The following is a 21,522-nucleotide window of genomic DNA, read 5'->3' on the forward strand; positions in this document are numbered from 1 at the left end:
ACTGTGATTTGTTTGACCTACATAATTTTACTTTATCATTGAATTGACATGCTAATCAAAATTACATTGTAAACAGTCGACAAAGCATAGAAAATATTATCATCATGATAAATTAATGTATTTTGATAATGTAACTGCAGTATGATATTGCCTGATTTGCCCAATTTGTAATTTTTATCACAGCATTTTTTTCTATAATTGATAAAGTGTTATTGTAAACTTTCTTTCCTGAATCAACAACCTAAAAACATGCATTATTTATTTACAAAGTTTCAATTTACAGGCGTCAGTTATATTTGTAAATGCAAAATTTCCTGAAGACGGTTTATGTACTTTCTGAAGCATTATCGTAACTACTTCAATCAGCTTTCTTCTTTTTTTTCATGCAGGGCCTTTAAATTAACTTTGTGGGACAATCTTGAAAGTTTGATTTTTTCTCCTAGATTTTTTATTTTCTTCCTTTGAAAGTATTTGAGGGGGGGGGGGGAGGGGACTAGTTAATCATTCCTAAAATAAGGAGCCAAATTTTGGTGCTTGTGAATTGAAGTGAAATTTTAGCAATTTTTTTTTACATTAGTCCTCACAAGAGATTATCTGATAAGAGAGCAACTTTTTTTTCCTCTGAATATTTGACTTCAGTGTTTGTTTTAATGTGTGCAAAGTCAGGTATCTTATGTTCTTGAAATGTTCTTAATCTTCATTAATTTATTTAATGTTAAACCAAAACATATTATCAAATTATCATGTGGCGCTAGTTTCATTATTGAAACACGCGGGTTACTTCCTCAACGGCTATTATTTATATGAGGGTGGTGATATAAGGTAATCCATGAATATTTAGGCCATTACGTTCAGTGTCCATTGTTTTAGAGTTATTTTTTATGCGATTTAATCATTGACAGTTTCAAAATATAACGATGGAACTGTTTTTTTTTTAAACCTAAGAAGTAATTTTTTTATTCTAAAAGCCATCAATATGAGTTCTCGACCCTTTTAAAACTGAAGATTGCAGTTAGTACCTTATCCACTTGCAATATCTGTTAATTTCTCTGCTTCCCTTTTCCTTCTTTCGTCGCTGGAAACATTTTTAAACCCAGATACCCTTTCTTAATACATTCTGATGTTGATGTATGTAAACTTCATGTTTTCCATCTATTTGAGTGCCTGAAAATTAAAAATGAAACATCAAAGATTAACAGAGCAAAAAATTTCAAATGTGGTGAATATTGTTTTCTTTTTTTTTTTGACTTGGTTATGAGTCATTGAAGTATGTGGTTTGACACTCCTTCAAATTTTTTAATGCACAGGATGTGTGACAATCCCCTCCAGGGTTCGGGAAACTTACATAAGCAAACATACTATTACGAATATAGAAACAACATTGAGTTTACTGGAGAAAGAAACTTTAAGTTTTGTCGATATGCGAACCTTTCATATTGTGGCAGATATCGAGTCCAAGATCTAGTTTTTATTTCACTCGCTGTAATGTCATGGTCGATGGCCGAATTGACACGTGTCTACAGTTATCTATATTTGGGCTCTAAAACGTTTGTTATTGCCTGTTACACTTGTATCATTACCCAATGGTATAGTTGAAGGTGGGCGTAAGGGGGGAAGATGTTCCCTCAGGTTTTCAACTTGAGTATTCCCGCTTTTTATCTGAAATATAATTTTAATGCCTCTCAAGTTAGAACCTTCTTAGCGCCCCAAACCTTTACTTCCACCACTGGGACACACAACACATATTTCCCACTGACCCGTCCATGTATTCATTCACTAACAGCTTTCCCTCAAAACATATCATTAGACTACCAAAGCATCTGAAAGAATCATTTGATAATCAAGCATTCGACAGCATACATTCAATTATAATACCATCGGAATGAAACATTCGAGAGGTAATTATTTGATCATAACACCATTTAGATTGCAAGGGTATCTATTCCTCAAGTGTGCTGGCACACCTTTTAAAATTAGGGAACCCCTCCCCCCCCCTCAAGAAGGATACTCCCTAAAAAAGACTAACGTCTATTAAGTATTTCGATGGCGCAGTCTGCGCTATGACCCACCCACCTCCCCTGTAGGCACCGCAGCTCAGCCGGTCACTCCAAATTTTTCTGTGGGAAGCGTTACAGGGTTTCAACGCAATTTTTTTCGAAAGGCAGAAAGAAACCATGCCCATTTATAAGTAAAATCATTAGCTTTTCAAAGCCAGCCCTCTGACCCCCTAAATGACAGATCCGCCCCACCAACTGAAACACTTCAGAAGCAGGGGTGCTCACCACCCTAAGGTCGAGGGCTCCCCCCTCACCCTAAGGTCAAGGGCTTCCCCCTCAATGTCGCAGAGACCCCCCCCCCCAAAATGAGAAAAATACCCCTTTCAACACCCCCTAAAAATGTCAATAGTGCAGTCTGTGCCATGACCTCCCCTCCCCCTCTCTCGGTGTGCACCCCTGTCAGAAGTCAACTATATTGAGAGGTTCATTCGATTATCAAATTGATCGAAGAAGACACTGCTCAAGTAATTGACATTTTGAGAACTCAACGTCTCGAGAAGTTCAAAGCGAGAACTCGAGGAGTAGATTGCTCGAGCTTTCGGAAAGTGACAATAGAGAACTTGAGCAGTTGATTGCTTGAGTACTTGGAAAGTAATAATCGAGAACTTGAGCAGTCCATCGCTCGAGAACTCAGAAAGTGATAATCGAGGACTCGAGATACCATAATCAAGAACTCGTGGTAATTGAGTTCTCAAATTATCTTGAATAATCGAGTAATTCACGTTCGGTTATGAGAACTGGATTATGCCCAATGGCAGAAATCATATACAGTCGTCCCTCGCTACTTCGCGCTTCGACTTTCGCAGCTTCACTACATAGCGGTTTTTTCTGTTTTTTTTTTTTCAAATATAGTAATTAGCTTTTGTTATGCGCTCGTGTAAACTGTTTCCTACATAAGAATAACAAAGTATGTCTTTTAAGTAAGGTAAGCTATTCTGAGGGCTGTAGCTATGCTAGTTGAGGGAGTGGAGCTATAAAATCGTCGAAGAAAGAGTTGGGAATCGCTATCTCATTTTACTCGTTCAACACTAACTAAAAAGTATAAATCACTGTATTATTACATCTGTAATTGTAAATGGTGTTGAAGAATGTACTAGATTTTTAAGTTGTATACGTAATATCTTAAATGAGGAAAATTGTAGAGGAAGAACGGGGATACATACGGTCACTAACTGGCAATTAATTCATCATCAAACAAGTTGAGCTATTTTCATAAATTAGTAGTAGTGTGTACGTACTACATGTGTGTGTGAAATTTATTTCCCAATAATTAACAATGATACCTATTACGTCTAACATATCTCACTTTCTCATATTTTGTGCAATTTTTTAAATAATTCAAATATAATGGTGGCTACGTTTCATGTCTAGGGGGCTCTACCTATGTTAAAAACTTATTTAAATTGTCTTGAGTAAGTTTTATGCGCTCCAATTAGGAAAATATACGGTTTATAAATACAGAATCCTACTTCGCGGAAATTCAGTTATCGCGGTAAAGTCTGGAACGAATTAACCGCAATAAACAAGGGTTGACTGTATATATTAAATTTTTCCATCATCACTAATACCAAGGGTGCCCCCCTAAAAATCACAGACCCCAAAAGCAAGAACCCCCCCTAAAAAAAGAAAGCTGACCCTCAAAACACCCCCCTAAAAATTTCAATGGCGCAGTCTGCGCCATGACCCCCTCCCCCTGGTGGGCACCCCTGCTGATATACTTTTTGAATTCTTCAAGAAATGTTGTCAAAGTAATCAAAATATATTTTTGTAGCAAGTGTTATTCTTAAGAGTCGTTTTCTTTCCTTTTTTTGTCTTTAAATAACAACTCTCGGGAATTGTTTAACCATTTAATTAATTGTTGTTATCATTCATAAATTACTGAGGAGAGTTATCTTTTCCTGAAATTTAATAATGAATCTTCCATAAATAAGTAATATTTTACAAATATATATATATATATATATATATATATAACATCGTTTGGAAATGAGCTCTTTCTTTGCTTCAACTTTGCCCCCGAGCCTTGATATCTTTTATAGCTCAGCGGTAAAGTACTGTGTTCGCAAACCAAAAGTCAGTGGATAAAAACCCGTCACAGACTCAGCCGCACAACTCTCACTCACTTTACATTACATCCCACTAAGTTTTAAAAAGTTGGTTTGAAACGGATTTGTCAGACACTACTCACCTAAATGCTTTCCTAGAAAAACTTGAGATAGAGCTGTTGTAAGGCCCATGGCAGTAAATCGATCTAGACTGGAATGGGCTCCAAAAAGCCTCCTCATGGTCCTGTCGCACAGGAATGGCACATCACACTGGTTCAGGTGGACTGTCCCTCTGTTATGACATTTTCCAATGAATTAATTAGTAAAAGGACAATATGGACAAAAAAAAAAAAAAAAAGAGTATTTTACATACTTAAACAAGTACCTCACAGGTGGACCCTAATATTTTGCCGATCAAACCTACTATATTAAAATCTGAGCGTATCTATTGATGTATGTATGTTCGCTCGAACTTCTCGAGAATGCCGGAGAAGTGATTGAACTAGGTATCCATAGATTCGTAATTTTTCGAGCATCATGTTTAGGTTGAAATAGGGGTGAAGAAAGCCTGTTAGCGTTGCGATAGCGATACTAATCAAAAAGTTTCTCTTCCTTCAACTCAAACATAAATAAACTCGTCTAAGGTCGAGCATCAAGTTACCAGAATAGTCACATGTCACACTATAACGCTGCCCCCTTTCGCTGAATTTCCCCATGAAATAGTAATTCTCTAGGTCAGGCTTCTTCCCTGTCCCATGGGTTCTACTCATTAGAATCACTTTTTTTACCCAGAACACCTGGGCTGCCTTCCCAACTCTTTCATGCTGCATGGCAATCACCAGAGCTTCCAACTTGTACTATTCTTCCAGACAATGAACGAATTTGCATTAGATCGTTCGAAAAATTACTTAAACATAATTTAACTTTAATAGTAAAGCGTTAACTAATATAGCGCATTTTAATTGGAGGTTTTATTAAAGTTTTTATTATGAGTACACATTAGTACACAAAAAAGGGTGAGAACCCACCCCTGTTTTGGAGTATTTTCAAAATTATTAAGTTCATAAATTAATGTTAACGATTTTTTAATTCCTTCTACTTTGATGGAACTAAAATAATTTGGTTGGACACAACTACTGCTGTCAATTTATAATGCAGAAAGTAATTTGGTAACTGCAACTATTTTCCTGTGTCAGGTCAGGTAAACTTTTATGGAACATTTCTCACTCACTTTAGGGTGACGACGAGCCTTTTCGTCGAACTCGTCTGCAGTTGCTTCATGAGCCTCAAGTTGCTTCGTGTTTGGAACTTTTCCATGTTGATGAATAGCATCGGTTGCTCGACTTTTTTGAGCAAGACACTTTCCTCCCGCAAGGGTAGCATCCAGGTGTCCAAGCCGAGGCCAACCCTGTAAGAATAAAATGTTACTGTATTTTTTGCCTGTTAAACTGAGCCGCAGAAATGTTCTAAGATGATTAAAAGCATGCTCGATACCAATAACGTAGAAGAATCTTCAAAAGTTCTTCAAAAATAACCACGAAAATAGCGCTTAGAAAAATGTATGCTAGTTAATAAAACTAATTGGTTATACAATATGTATGTACATAAGATACAATAGAGTACATAAGGCTACAATATGTAATTGCATTTTGAACAAATTTATAATTTACGAATTAAAAAAAGGGGAGGGAGGGAATTGTAAAAAATATATATAGCGTGTAAAATCACCATTGTTGTGGTGCAATTTTAAACTAGAGCGATTCTCCTTTCCCAACTTCTCACATCTTCTGTGAAAACTCTTACATAAAGAGATCTTTTTTTTTTTTTTGTCATTTGCAATTTTTAGTTATAGAACCATCTCTTGGCAATTTAAAAAGTTAACTGCAAAATATCCTTGTGTTACATTTTCAATTGCATTATGTCCCAGTCAAGCACGTCATTCCGCATTTTGCAAGGGGGAAGACAAACAAAATTTGATCTAGGGCGATTAGGGATATGCTAATTTACTCACTTATTTATTTATTTAGAAGCTAAACAGCTGCACATACATAGAGGACTGCGTGCGAAGCGTCTTGCCTCCGAACACATACACGAAAGATTTACAACACAAGAGAAGGAAATAACACCCAGGGCACCGACGGGAATCGAACCCACGACCTCCGGCTTCCGATTCCGAGTCACAACGGACTACAACTGTATTTATGTCGAGGACTGCATACTAAGTGCCTTGCCTCCATTATTTTATATACCGATGGATGGCAGCACCATCACCGGATCGAACAGTTAATGAGAATTTAGAACTTTGTCCAGGACCTAATAGCTACCAGTCCAGGAGCTAATAGCTACCTGATGCTAGCACCCCCAGAGGTATCGTTTCACTTGGAGGACATTGAGACCACGAGCATATTTAACGTCGCCCAGTCCCCTTTAATGACGACGACGGATCTTCGACCATCGAGGTTCGAACTCAGGACCCTCCGGCCCCGAATCCGACACTCTACCGATCGGGCTACCACGGCCCTACCTCCGGCTTAGAAGACAATTTACTCACTTAAACCGCTTATCTTTTGCCATAGCCATGACGACTGTAGCGCCACCGAACGAATGACCTGCAATTGAAGCTCTGTCGAGATCGAGTAATCCCTGGAAGTATTCGAGAGGAAGGTGAGAGGTTTCCATAACGTTGTCGACAGGTTCGGATGAGTCCAGTGAGTTCAGAAGATTCAGCACCGAACTGCATTCTTCTGCCCTTTGATGTACCTGAATCAAACATATAAACATTTATTATTGAGCAACCAAGAAGCTTTACATGCAAAATACCCACAGCCCGGCCCAGCTTCGTCCTAGGTTACGGACTCATCAGTCTGGAACAGTCAATAACCGAGCTGGAGGGAGATGTTATGTCATTGCAACTGATAATGGCAAACAAACCTGTAGCTGAAATAAATTTCGCACGCCAGTGAGTGTGAGAATCTGCAGCAGTGATGCGGTGCAGCTCGGGGATTTCATTATTTAAAATTGGGATTTCCATTATTGCGTACTGGGACTTTCTGCAATTGCTACTGCGCAGATGCCTGAGACCACGGATGTCATAAGGCTACATGACATCGTAAGGCTGTTAGACAGTTGTCTAAATATGACGATAGAATCCTGACCGAATAGCGGGATAACCATTTTATGGAAAATGTCTTGACCGCTATTCAGGAGAAAGGGCAAATTGACTGCCCATCTTGTAAAAATGTGTCATTATATAGAACAATAAAATTGTTTGTTGTGAATATGATTCCTTTCTCCCCAATATTTGATTGATGACAAGTGTAAACAAAAGAAGTGGGAATTCCGCTTCAATACCCAAGCTTTTCATCATTTTTTCATTGACGAATTGAATCGCACCTTTAACTGCGAACTCTCGCTGGCGTGCTAATTTATTTAAGCTACCAGTTTGTTGGCACTCTCAGCTTTAATGAGATAACATATGCCTCCAACTCGGTTATTGACTATTCCAAGCTAATAAGTCCATAACAAGGACGAAACTGCAGTCCCTGGATGGCAGAACCGGGCCGTCGGTATATTGAATGTAAATTGAGTAAATATCTTTCTGCGTTAAAGGTAAAATAAAATGTCTTTTCATCCATAAGCTCATTTCTTTTGCATTGAAAAAGGCGTTAATTGTAAAGCCGAAACACGTGTCTGCAACAGCAGCCTGCAATTTGTGCTATTTGACGTTGTTATTATTTATTTTAATATTGAATGTAGTTCTGCCTTAGCCCTGGCTTAAAGGCGGTAACTTACTGCTTAATCAAGAGGATTGTTTGTTGATCTCACTTTGACCGTCGTCTGGCGTAAACGATTTCAGTTGTCTTTGTAATAGGTCAGAACAGTCACATGATCATTTTTTACTGAATATCTACTGCAGCGTTTCTTAATTTCTTTGGTTAGTGGAACCCTTTTTAATGCTCACTTTTTTCGTGGAACCCCTGGTGTTTCAACAGTTTGCAGTGGCGTAGCCAGTATTCTGTTTCAGAGAATGCCCAGGTTCTTACCTCAAAGAGACTATCACATTAACTATTTGTCATTAAATCGATAGTAAAATATACATAATTATAGATCATTTTAATTATTGATGATTTCTAATTATTATTTTTTATTGTAAAATACTAGTACACTTCTCTATTTGTGATTCTGAGAAATACTCAGAAGTTTTGAAAGGGATAATAACCTCAGAATTTATGCATGAGTTATATGATTAAAATATCTTTTTAATTAGAAAAAGAAATACTGATGTGCTTTTCCTACAAAAGTGTTAACAATTCTCTCAAATTTACGTAGAACAAGTTTTTAAACCTTAAAATTAAAAATTCTAAAATATCTCTTATTTTTTAACATTTTTTTTAGTTACAAATCAGAGTTTTTGCCATCACTGTGTGTCACCCCTCTGACAGAACGAGAGTCGCTGTATACATAGGGGCTTTAAATAGAACTAAACCATTTAGACCCTCGTGACCGGTACTGTCCTCCTTAAATTGGTCATCACTCGTTAAATGTTTGAATTGTCTTTTCAACTGCTGTCATTGATACTTTTCACTCCAGAATCCCCCGTACCTGCCACTATTTGTGACTTAACCAGTTGGATGGGACTCTGAAGACAGCTCTGATTTTTTGAACCAGACCAGTAACCGAGCAATCCCTGGTTCAGCACCCCCAGAAGTATCGTTTCTCTTGGAGGACTTTGTGACCTCGAGCATATTGAAGCCACTGCATGAAATACACCGCCAGCTTAATCATTCCAGCCGAGGACTGTAGTTTCGTGCTTATTAGAACGCATCAGCCCGACATAGGAAGTGACCGAGCTGCAGTACTCGGCTGGAATGACTGAGCTGGTGGTGTATTTTATGTATTTCTGCCTTAGCCCTGGCTATAGGGCGGTAACTTAATGAAAATACCATGTCTTGCTTTCAATCTTCGAGTTGAACCGAACCATTGCGTCGGTCACTCGCCTGGTCTGTGCTAATTCTGTGATAGCAGCCAGTTAGTTTGGCACTCTTGGCTTCCTTATGAGGTTTTTCACCTCCATCTCAGTCATTTCCTATGTTGGGCTGATGAGTGCTAATAAGCACGAAACTGCAGTCCACTGCTGGACATAGGCGGATTTAGGCCGAAAATTTTGGGGGTGCAACAATAAAAAGGATCTGGGGGGGAGGGTATTCTCGGAACAACAAAGCAGTGGCGAAATCAGAAAATATTTTTGGGCGGGGCGCACTTTTGTGTCTAAAAAACGCGATGTAAACCATACTTAGTAACATTAATGGATCGGCAATTCTTAATATTTCAAACTGCAGAAAAAATCTTAAACGAAAGTCGATGTTGTTAGAAGCAAAGGGTGAATAAAGCTTCTGGTTTGGAATGGGATTCACGCCCCAGAAAAAATTTGCAATAGTAGTTTTAAAAACGCAGTTTTACAGTTTTTGGTGATATTTTAGGGGAAAGAAAGGTACGTGGGGGCTCCAAGGCTATCTTTAGAAATTTAAGGGGGTCGAAAGCCCTTGTTCGAATATTTTCCAAAATTAAATTCTTAAACATATGAGTGTAAGACCACATTTGGTAACGTTAGAGATACTGCAGTTTTTCAAAACTGAATCTCCAAAAACGCAATTTTAAACGATTTTCGATATTTTTAGGCGATTAGAGGATTTTGGAAATTTGGTGAAAGTGAAGCCGAAAAAACGAAATTTGAGATACTCTGTAATAACTTTGGCTGGAGAGAGGGCTTCGGAGAAGAAAAATTTTGGGGACTAATAGAAAAATGAAAAGAAAAAGGGGGATAGAGGATATGAAAGAAAGAGGATTGTGCAAGGAGGGGGGGGGAGGCACACAATTCGCCGCCGAAAATCTGAAGCTGTTGAAAAATTTAATTGTCAATATTTCTTTTTGAAAAAAAACTAAGGTTTTTTTTTTTCAACAATATTTATTTTTCTTACTTCTTAAAATAATTGCGTTTTCCCAAAATGAGATCTTTTCTTCTCTTTAATAATAAAGAACTTTAAAAAAAAAACATCAGCTCGGCATTTTGTAGGGAGAGTCACCAGTATTGTGCCCCCTCCCCCCTGAATATACCACTGCAGCAAGAAGTCCGGGAGTCCTCCTTCAAAAACTTTTGAAAATTTACTTTAAAAATGTTGGTTTTTAGTTGATTTCGGAGTAGATTTTATTGATAAAGTTTGTTGCAACAGTCATGTTCTTTTTTTTTTGGACTTGATTAGCCATAGTTGGTTCAAAATAAAAGAAATTGTATTAATATATACGAATAAATACCGAATTACAGAACATACAATAATAACTATACAATAACACAGCACTGAACAATAAATTGTTTGAGAAATATTTTTATTTGCATGACATTTTTTTCTTATCAAATGTATAAAATTACTTCAATTCTTAATATGAGCACAGCTATATTTTTCTCGCACTAGCGATGTGTGGTGATACACTGGATTTGTTTTAAGTAAATTTACTAGTATAGCAGCTATGAAATTTTTTTTTACCTCTGCGTTTCTGGGTGATATATAACTAAATTATTTTTTTTTTTTTCAAAACGCATCCAAAAATTTTGGGAGTGCGGCGCACCCCCTGGCACCCCCGTAAATCCGCCTATGCTGCTGGAATGACTGAGCTGGCGATGTATTTCTGCCTTACCCCTGGCTATAGGGCGGTAACTTACTGAAAATTAAAGCCACTTTTTAACTATTTTCGGCGATATTAGGGAGTCAATAGCTTTTTCCAAAACTTTTTTTTAAATTGAAGATTTTAAACTTAATTTTATGTTATTTTTGGAGACATTAGGTGAAAAACGGGAGTTTTGTGATTGATCTCGAAAAAATTTCGAAGTTAAAACCTTAAAGGCACCATTTCATGCTATTTTTGACAGTCAAAAATTTGCATTATTTTAGGCGAGAAATAAAATTGTTCCCATAGTGGCTAATCCAGATGGGTAATAATGCTTAGATTAGATGCGAAAGTGACCGTAAATGTATTTTTGAAAAGGCGTTATTTTTGTCGATTTTTTAAGTGACAAATTTGAAAGGTGTAAAAAGAAAATATACAAATCTCATGGAATCCATGAGAGGGCTCCGTGGAACTCTGGCTGGGATTCCGCGGAACACAATTTAAGAAACGCTGATCTGCTGCAAAAATAACCACACGAATGTGATCTTTACGTCAAAACTCATCGGAAATTCAGCCCTATTTTTTAACATAAAAAAGTTAAGATTCTGTCAAGAATTTCAATGATTTTGAAAAAATGAACAATCGATTATGGCACAAGAAATGTGGTATATTTTCTACGCCATTTAATCAAAAAGACAAACTTTCGACTTTGGTTTCTGTTTACCATAAAACCATCCAAGAATTTATTATGCCTCAAAAAATGTACAAATTTCGATTCATTAATGCATTCAAGTTTCAATAAAATTCCTCAATTTGTTATACATTAAAAAAAAAATGAAATCACAAAATTCATGATCAAAATCGAATTTATGAACAGGGGCACTCTGAATCCCCTAAGAGGGCGCCAACCTTGACTACCAAAGAACGTATCTAGGGCGCTGTTTTGAGGGTGAAAAAAAAGAAAGAAAAAAGCACACACACAAACTCATACAGGTTAGAGGACGCAAAAAAAAAAAAAAAAAAGAGGCAGTGAGAAGCAAACGGATGTAAGTGGACAGTTGAAAGTTTCGAGTAAATCACGTTTAAAGTTCAGATTCTTGGTAGGTTTTCATTAATTTTTTTTTCTTCCAAATCATGTTGTATAGCAGCATTTACTCGGGCTTCTAGTACTATCTCTTGCTCCTAGACAGAGGAGAGGTCCACCTACCATTTGTACTGGTTATCTCCAAATTTTAATTTTGTCACAAACATCCCTTTGCTTCTCACTGCCTCAAATGTCACCAAAGATAATTTTAAATTGCAATTTTAGGACTTCAATTTCGAAACATTTCTGCGGAAGATGGGAGCCACATAACCGCTTTATCTGCTCTCATTTGACAAAAATAGCATATAATGTATTTTTAGGGAGAGAGGAGGACTATAATTTCAAGCAATCCAAGGTCGGGGCGTATGGGCTGCAAAAAACCACTATTTTGTTGCGCTTATGCTTGCCCCTCCGTAACGAGATTCCTGGCTATATCGATAGAGAGATTGATAGATTAGATATACACAGAGACAAGAGTGCCCATATAAGGGGGCAAGAGGGGGATTAAGCCCCCCCTCCTAGAAATTAGAATTTCCTTGCTTTTAGTACTTTTTTATTTGCAAAAATGTAAAAACATTTCTTCTCCAGCCATTAAGGAATAGTTAATCAAAAATACCAAAGTTTAATAGCTCTAATATGTACTGAAATCAGTTTCTATGGGGAAAATATCCTGCTAAACCATGAGGAAAATATCTGAGCTCTCCTTAAAATTTTGCATATGGGCGCCTATGCACAGAGACATATAAAAAAAAGAGATTGAGAGATTAGGTCTAGATAGATATATCCAGAGATAGATTAGATAAATACATAGATTAGATTAGATACCTAGATAGATTAGATACAGAGATAGATAGATGCATGTTAAGAGAGAGATTAGATAGATGTATCGCGATCACAAATTGCGATCAACTCGTTGAATTTCTTGTTTCTAAAAATGATTTCTACCGCTTACGAAAAGATCTATCATACTACTATCGATTCCATCATACTTACGAAAGACACAATTTGAGTTCAAAACGTCAAAATTCAAATGAATGTCAGGGGCTGAATGTTTGATGTTGTGTGCTGGATGCTGTTTCTGTCTTTAGTCAGAAAAGTCTGAGAATTGAGAAAAGTCTAGAGGGCAGTGTGTAAATGAAGTCGACTCCAGGTGACATGGACGAGGAGGATCATTGGCCGGATCTCAAAAAGGATACGTCATCAACTACGGTTTAGTGAATACAAATTGCTCAAAAAATAATGGACAGCTTTTGATGCTTTTGGTTTATCCCGTTTTGCTAAAATTTGCCAAATAAAAAAATAATAATAAAAACAGCTTAAAATTACTAAAAGGGCTATACAGAATTATAATTTTAAAGAAGTTTTAGATAAATACATAAAACATGAATGAAATAATAAACTTTAATATTTTAATGTTATTAAGAATACGCTTTCCTTTCGAATTCGTATACAGCCAGTTTCCCGGTAGTATATTCCTTTAAAGCAACACGCGGATTGAGTGCTTTAAAAGTAAATCAATATAAATATTAAACCTACCTGTTGATTCCTAATAGTGTACTCTCCTTTGCCTTGCTTCACTTTCTTGAACAACATCCAACGTTTTACGAGATCTTTGGAATTTTGTTCGTTAGTGGGTTTGGAAGTGTCTTGATGCTCGTAATAGAACGACATGCAAGCAGAATAATCCCTAAGAGAAACAAACATGATATTGGTCAACTTATTGGGCAGCTTTGGCTTAATTAACTTTTTTTCTAAGGTTGCTCCGTCTTGTTTAGACTCACCCTGTATGCAGAAAAAAATAACACCTCAAAAGCGGAAAAAAATGGAAAATTTAATTGAAGACCTCAAAGCAAGAAGGGGATAACTCAACCAGATAAACTTTCAAGAATCGCAAAACAGAAATGTTTTAAAAATTCATTTTTTATGATTTTGTCTTTATATTCAACATTTTGTTAGAATTTATCTCTCTGAAACAAATTGCAATAACATCTTAATAAATGTAATCTTTGCTTATGCATTGAATTAAAATTGAATTTTATTAACTGCTACGTAACAGAATTCTACAGTCGGAAAAAGTGCAGTTGTCACTTTTTCCACAGAGGTCGTCAACTTGTGATTAAGTTTTCGCAATCATGGATTACAGCCAGGTTTTGAAACATAGCATTTTATGTATTCATTTGAAAAGTTCTTTTTTTCAACGTTTCGAATTTTTATTCTCTATAGTTTACCCTATAGTTAATTACTTTATGTTTCTAAATGCTATCATTCTGAGAAAATGTCAGTCTATCTTTTCAGATGTTTTAGTCATGCTACAAATCGAACAAAAAGAAGACTGATAAGTCATAATACTTGTAAAACTATGCGCATTTGACTCAGAAAATCTCGACTAAATTAAACTCCTAGTTCAGTTTCGCACCGAGAGAACCCAAGTGCCTCCCTCTGGTGGGAAACTGGGAGTAAAAATTCTCGTGTGGTAAGGGCTATCTCAAGAATGGCCAATGGAGATTAAATCTGAAAATGGCGAGGAACCAATCAGCCAGAACCCAGCCCCAATAAAAAAAAAAAAAATCTTTCCTTGCTTACCTGTGTTCTACAGCCGCCACTACATATCCTTGCGAGGCCATTTCGAGGCAGATGGTTGTGTACGACGTCCGGCAGCCCCCTAATCCGTGCGAGAAAACTAGAACTGGGAACCTCTGTCCTGGTATACGAAGAGGGGGAGCGTCCCACATGGCTGGGATCGAGATGTCACCTGCGATATGCAAAATAGGAATATTTGAATAGCAGAACTATCTTCGTAGCTTTTTTTTTTCTTTTTACATATGGCAGTTCATTACAACCAGCTATAATGTACTAGTGATGATTTGGGTGTTTTTAGTCAAAAAACAGCAAAATTATAGTGCTTAATAAAAGCACTGTAAAAAGAAGAAGTGTTCCTGGAAAATAATGGGGGATAGTGTGCCTAATTTCTGCCAGTAACATACCTGTCAAAAACCAAGAAAAATTCCCACTGAAAATAAGTAACTTTCCTGAAAACAATCTGGAACCTTTCTGAAGAATTCAGAAACTTTCCAATAAAATCCAATCACGTTTCTAGAACAAATCAAAAACCTTTCAAGAAAACTTATATGTGTTTATAATAATAGCTTGTCACCTTCCTGATTTACCGGGAAAGTTTTAGCAAATGTGGCCAAAACTAAGGAAGAATTGCCAACAAATACCGAACAGCTGATGTGCCTACGATTCCTGCTAAGTTACAGTATCCAGAGACTGCATTTCGCTCTCGTTTAGGGCTCAGCCAATCAGGGAGGGCCCTAACAGAGTTGAAGGCAAAACACTTCGTGAAGAAGCTGAAGCTTTTCGCAAAGAATATTTGTTTTTCACAGGAAATTGATAGAAGTTCGTGAAATCCCGGAATGTTGCCGGAAATAACCTGTCACGTGTCGAAATTTTCTTTTGTGTGTAAATAGTATTCTACAATACGTTCATCTCAACTACATACGACTTACAGATCAATCAGTCGGTATGTTAAGCGCGGACAGTGCTGTGACAGGAATCATTATTTCTCAATTAAGCTAAAGCGTTCCGTAAAGATGGTTTCTCTGCTAGCGTAGTATTGAGGCAAGGAAAGCATCATATACTATAGTTTATAAATTCGAGTAGGCGTTCATTTTACGTGGATTTGATTTACACTCGGTTTAAGATTTGACAAAAATATTTTCAGTGCTAAGTCTTCAAATTAAATTGGATACAGCATCACAGAACTGAAACATTGCTTCCGTTCGAAATTTGCAGTTCTTGAACAAGACCCTAACATGACTCCTATAAGAAAAGAAAAATCTATTTTAGAAAGTGATGAAGTTTAAGGGTGTCTTTTGCTAAATATCCACAATTATTTCACCTCAGTAAAACAGCTGCAGTGGACCCTCAGAACGCGTTTTCCTCAAACGTATTATTTTTTTGCGCAAAAATCCGTTTCCGTACCCTACGAGCGAAGCTTTGTTAAGACAAATTGGGCTCTTTTAAGGCACTTTTGCGTACCAAACGATAGTCTTTAACTGGCATGTGATTTGCAGTATATATTACAATTGGTGTAGGGAATTCGAAAAAACTGTCAATTCAAGTACTAAAAGCGGTCCTTTAGAAGAATGAAGTAAGTCACGCGGGATCGACTAGTATTTTCAATCCCGCGGAATTGAAAATACTAATCCAGTCATCTACCAAGAGCTTTTACCGTCCATGGCAATGCTAAGTTGCTGCTGTTTTGAAGGCGAGAAGTGACGCAACACGCTATTCAGTAGGTGTTCATCATATGTCAATCATAATGTTTTGGATCTTCAGTGCACATTTGTAAAAGAGAGATTTTTGAGAATTGAACGAAAAAATACGAAAGTTGTGCTGCCGAAAGTGGGAACTTCGATATTTCTGACTTTCCCTGGAAATATTTTTAGCAATTTTCTTTGAATATCCAACAAAATTGCTAATCAGCCGGCGATCAAATGTAATTAAAATAAAAAATTCGTCTAACTAATCTGGTTTGTTTCCAATAGTGTAAAAACTAAAGGGGTGCTTATTCTCAATCAAAAGCCAAAAATTTCAAGCATGAGAACCTCTCATTTAAAAACTCTGTATATTTATGATTTTATATATGCACAAAAGTGCACCTGCACACACATAGGATTAACTCATATTTTCATTAGAAAAAATTCCAGTTTCATTTGTGTAATTTTTTTTAGAGGTATTATTGGTTTTTTTAATGCAATGCTATTTATGTCACATTTAGTTTATACATTTGGATTTCAAAATAAATTTCAACTTGGTTTTCATGATTTTAAATGCTTTTTTGTATGTGTGTGTTTGTGTAATTAGTTTTCACTACTTGAACTGCCTGTTTATGATTCACCAATAAATTACTTGCATAATTAGTAACTGATGAATTTTGATGACTCACCTACAAATTTTGGAAAGTATTTGCAGAATAGAGGTGGCCACATCTTGAAAAACATGGCACAACCTTCTAAGTAACTTTCGTGAGGTAGCCAGTCAGGTGACCTAGAATTCTGTAAATCAAAAATAAAAAAACACATTATGTAACATGTTTCATTTGCGAATAATTACATATAATGTGTATCGCAAACAAACGAAATTAGTAAATCTTAGAACAGCGCATGACGTTTCATTTATTCGGGATAACATCAAATTCCACATATGCACGAATTGATTGGCGTTGGGGCTGTGCATAAGTGGTGTCATTTGTTTTCAACATTTTTGTCCCCCCCCCCTTTGTCTCAAAGTGTGACACTTCACTTTACCCCTCTCCTCCCCTTGTCACATGTCTCACTAGTTTTCATAAACATGATTTTGTACAAAAATGTGTAATGTCACATTTCTTGCTAACCCCTCTCTCCTCCTTGTCACACACCGTGACAAATTCACGAACCTTCCTTTCCCCTAAAGCATGACATTATTTGTGAACGGTCCCTTATTTGTGTTTTGCCTATTCAACTCGTAAATTCAACTTTAATTATGCTTTTGTTAAAGCTTTTAATTTTTAATTAACTCTTTAAAATCATGTACTAAAAGCAGTGCAAAGCAGTTGGAACGGAACACGGCAGCAATATTTATTTTTAATGTATAAGTAAAGCAAATGCAATGTAAATTGGTTTCAAATTACCTTTTCCATTAGCGAGTCCCCCCAAACCCAGTGGCGGATTTACCATATCGCTAATGTTGCCATTGATTGAAACTCGCATTACAATAAGAACAAAGTGAAAATCCCCCTTCACTCTCCCGAACAAAAAAAAATAATAATAATGTAATTAAAATGCACATTAAAAAGGCATTTAATGAAAATATAGAACGCAATTCGAACAAAATAAAAATCTTTCTCCGTCCTACGTGAAGAAAAATAATTTAGTTAAATTCTGCATTGCAATTTGAACAACATGAAAAAGATAATTCAAAATTAAAAAACAGCTTCGGATGCGAACATCTCTGGGATTGGGCGTGGCAAAAAAGCCATACGTAACGCTTGAAAACTCGTTTTCAAACAGTGTTGCCAGATGGTCAAATCCAGATTTCCCCAACTCCCTGCCAACTTTCCCCAAAAAGCGATGTTTTCAATCAAAATTCCCCAAATTCAAAAATTATTTTTCCATTAATATTTACATAAAATGAATCGACTTCCTCTAATATTTTTGTCTCTTGAAAAAACTTTTTTTTCCCCTAAATAGCCAAATTTTCTTACAAAATTCCCCCATTTTTCTTTCTTCCCATTTTTGCTTTTTTTGGTGTATGTGTTCTTTATCTTTATCTTTCTTTGCTAATAATAAAGCTGAAAGCCTCTCTGTCCGGATATCTCTCTGTCCGGATCTTTCTCTGTCTGTCAGGATCTCTGTGACATCTTGAATTCAAACTATGTTTTTCGCAATCACGAGTGTGTGTATGTAGGCGTGTGTGTTTGTGTGTGGGGGGTATGTGTGTTTGTGTGTAGGGGTATGTGTATGGGTGTGTAGGTATGCGTGTTTGTGTCTGTGTGCTGGCATAAGTGTGGGTAGTTGTGTGTATGAATGTGTGTGTGGGGGGGGGGGTATGTGTATGTGTGTATTGGCATATGTGTTTGTGTCTGTGTGCAGGCATGAATGTGTGGGTAGTTGTGTGTATGTGTGTGTGTATGTTAGTGTGGGTGTGTATGTATAGGTGTCTGTATGTATGCGTGTGTGTATGTGTTTGTATGTGTATATGTGTGTAGGTGTATGTGTGTGTATATGTTTGTGTGTATATGTGTATGTGTGCGTGTGTGTGTGTAGTTGTGTATGTATGCGCGTGTGTGTAGGACATGGATGCAACCTGGAGACGGCTTTCGCTATGGGAGCAGCATGGTGAGGAGCCGGTCGACAGTGATGATGCGGAGGGTGGCGCTGGGAAAATAAAATGATAGGACGCCAAAAACAGTCAAGTGAGAACAATAAGCAATCCTGATTGCTCAAAAAACAAGGCACACAATTTTGAGGGTGGGGGAAAAAAACACACACACGCACACACACACAAATAAGGAGCTTAAGTTTGCGGGCGAAAAAAAAAAAGGTACAGAGAGGGCGATCTAGGGCGCATCAGCCCGCGGCCGACGGGCAAGTCCGCCGCTGCAGAAGGAAAATATGCGATTTTAATTTACCGTTTTTTTTCCTCCCTGGAAAACTCGGAAGTCTGTCACCCTTGGGTTATACCTCGAGAATTTTTCTGGACATATTATGTATATGATCGCATATATATATTGTGCATAATGGATTACTGGGAGTATACCCTCAGAAAAAATGATGGGAACATCTCTGGCTACAAAGAACCACCTCGCCGTAATAACTCAATTTTAATAAAATGTGCAGATACGACATTTTGTGATTAGCACGGCAGTATGGGACTTTTTGCTCCGCACTTCTTTCGTTAGAAATTACCATCCTGATCAGAAATATTGTTGGATTTTTTTTTTTTTTCAAGACTTGAAAATACTATTTGACACTTTTTAGAGAAGTGAAATTAATTTTGAAGAAGTGAAATAATAGGAAAAAATAAAGACTAGAGACCTTAATGGTCAGTTCCACAAAAATCTAACTTTCTAAAGGTGACATGTAAAGGGAAAAAGTGACGTACTATTTTAATTTTTTTAACCTTCAGAATATTTGACATTTTAGATTTAAAAAACTAAAAAGCATTCAAATACAATATTTTTAAAAATTAAAATTGTTCCCTCCCCCTCGCTCTTTCATTTTCCACAATGCTTAATATTTATTTGAATTATGAACCAAGAAAATACAGTTGAATTAATTTCTGAGACGTATTTTCGATTTCTAATAGGATCGTTAGAAAAGTCTCTGGTCCTGATAATGGTGATTTAAAAAATAATACTTACCGGCGTATGCACTGCTGGGTAAAACAACCTAATAAAAACTCCATTTGGTGAATAGTTCGTCATTACATCAGTACATCCAACGCTGTAAGGGCCGGTAGGAGTAGGTATTTTTCTCGGTCCTTTGTTTCTTTTTTTCAGCATACCCATAGCGAGAATTCCACTTGTGTTTTGAGTGGATGTTATTCGCTAATTTTCTCGACGAAATAGCCGCTAAACAACTCAGCACCACCATTTATAAATTTTGGCGAACAGCACTCTCTCTGTTCGAATGACCCTTGCGAGTTTGACCGAATAACTCGGCCTTGAACGAGAGGTCGTTTACAATTAACTCCTCATCAAATGAAGTGAATAACGGCAGGTTAACCTACTAAGAGAGTGAAAGTTGCAGTTCTTTATCTTTCTTTGGTTTATTATTATGCAACTTGTTACGTTATCTTGAAGGACTCTCTTTTGTTGATGGGTTGCTAATGGCTGCTTTTTACGTCATATGGGCTTGCACTGGATAAAAAATAGTCCTTATAATCGTTTTTCTACAGTGAAAGCTGTTTAAAAATAATGCAAACGATATTTTTGAAAGGAGCTCGTTTGCTGAGAAACATTGCGTAAAGAACAAGTGGAATTTAAAAGAAACTTAAAAACATATTTCATAAATCCGTACTGTTTCAAGAGATTAAATTTGATGAAAATCTGGAAATGTCCTTCGAAAATGCATATTATTTCAAACAGTTGAATTAGACAGAAATATTTAAATATGTTTCATTGACGCTTATTATTCCGAACGAAACTGTTCCATGTCATCTTAAGAGTTTCACAATTGTATCTTTCTATGAGAATCCTTTTAAAACTTTCATCTTTGTATTTTTACTCAGAAATTCGAAAAATATAGCAGCACTAAAATGTACTGTTGTAAACACAACAGTAGTAGATTAATAATAGCAAAGCAGTAATTGATTATTTTGCAGTAAACACAACAGCTGTTAATTCTTGCTGAAAATTTCAGTAATTCCTGTTACTAAGCACATAAAATATTCTTAGTTAAGATAATAATTTATGTTAAAGGAGTTTGAATGAAGTTAAAAAATATATTTCGCTCATAACTGTCAAATTTCTTCGGGTGAAAAAAATATTATTTTCAAAAACTGTGTGGATCCTCTATTGAAATCTTGTAACCTCACTTGATTGTTATCACGCTATCATAAATATGTCTTATAAAATTCTTCTTTTTTTTTTAAAAATTATCTTTTGTTGATCAAAAATTTAAATTCGACACAATGCTTCAATGTCTAAAAATTTTTTTTTTTCTAACTTTCTCTTCAGTTTCGGTGATGATAGAAATAAAATCATTTCAACTAATTTTCAATTGATATTTTTCTTTGTATCACTTTTGCAGTCATTTTCCTTTCTTGAACAAATTCTGATACAAATTATCGTTCACTTGTTGCATTTGAATCGAACTTTAATAGATCCAATTAAACTGCCGATGTACCTAAAATAAATAAATATTGCATTAGATTGTCATGTTTACATGATGTACACAGTCGAAAACACTAACTTATACATCGAGTGCTGACACTAGCGTTTTTTTTTTGGTAGGGTACAGCGCCCTAATGCTTTTTTTTTTCTGAAGCGGTTTCAAATAAAAGGCAAAGTAATAGCCTTCTCAAGCACTACTTTCGCCCCGCTGGTGATTGTGCTATCAATGACACTTACTTTGGAAAACCATTTTCCAACTTCAATACGAAATCCGAAGACACAACTGTACTATTT

At 36.4% G+C, this 21,522-nt stretch overlaps 1 protein-coding gene across 1 annotated transcript; it reads right to left on the reverse strand.

Moving 5' to 3' along the window:
• Positions 1-1,087: 1,087 nt before the first annotated feature.
• LOC129230508 (platelet-activating factor acetylhydrolase-like) lies at positions 1,088-19,902 on the reverse strand. The gene is made up of 9 exons (XM_054864910.1): positions 19,771-19,902; positions 19,497-19,514; positions 16,801-16,909; positions 14,433-14,601; positions 13,386-13,536; positions 6,654-6,862; positions 5,334-5,510; positions 4,246-4,394; positions 1,088-1,164 (listed from the first exon to the last, which is right to left on the reverse strand). The coding sequence occupies exons 1-9, from the start codon at positions 19,900-19,902 to the stop codon at positions 1,088-1,090; spliced, it is 1,191 nt and encodes a 396-aa protein (XP_054720885.1).
• Between the last annotated feature and the right edge of the window lie 1,620 nt (positions 19,903-21,522).

This window comes from Uloborus diversus, chromosome 9 (assembly GCF_026930045.1).
Source record: "Uloborus diversus isolate 005 chromosome 9, Udiv.v.3.1, whole genome shotgun sequence".
NCBI lineage: Eukaryota > Metazoa > Arthropoda > Arachnida > Araneae > Uloboridae > Uloborus > Uloborus diversus.

What these genes read in the sequence shown, in the direction of transcription:
- LOC129230508 (XM_054864910.1), bottom strand. Translation starts at nt 19,902, where the DNA reads ATGGGTATGCTGAAAAAAAGAAACAAAGGACCGAGAAAAATACCTACT. An exon ending in ACACTATTAGGAATCAACAG is followed by an intron (nt 6,863 to 13,385) that starts GTAGGTTTAATA and finishes TGTTTGATTCAG; the next exon opens with GTACATCAAAGGGCAGAAGA. An exon ending in TTTTCTAGGAAAGCATTTAG is followed by an intron (nt 1,165 to 4,245) that starts GTGAGTAGTGTC and finishes TTTAATTTTCAG; the next exon opens with GCACTCAAATAGATGGAAAA.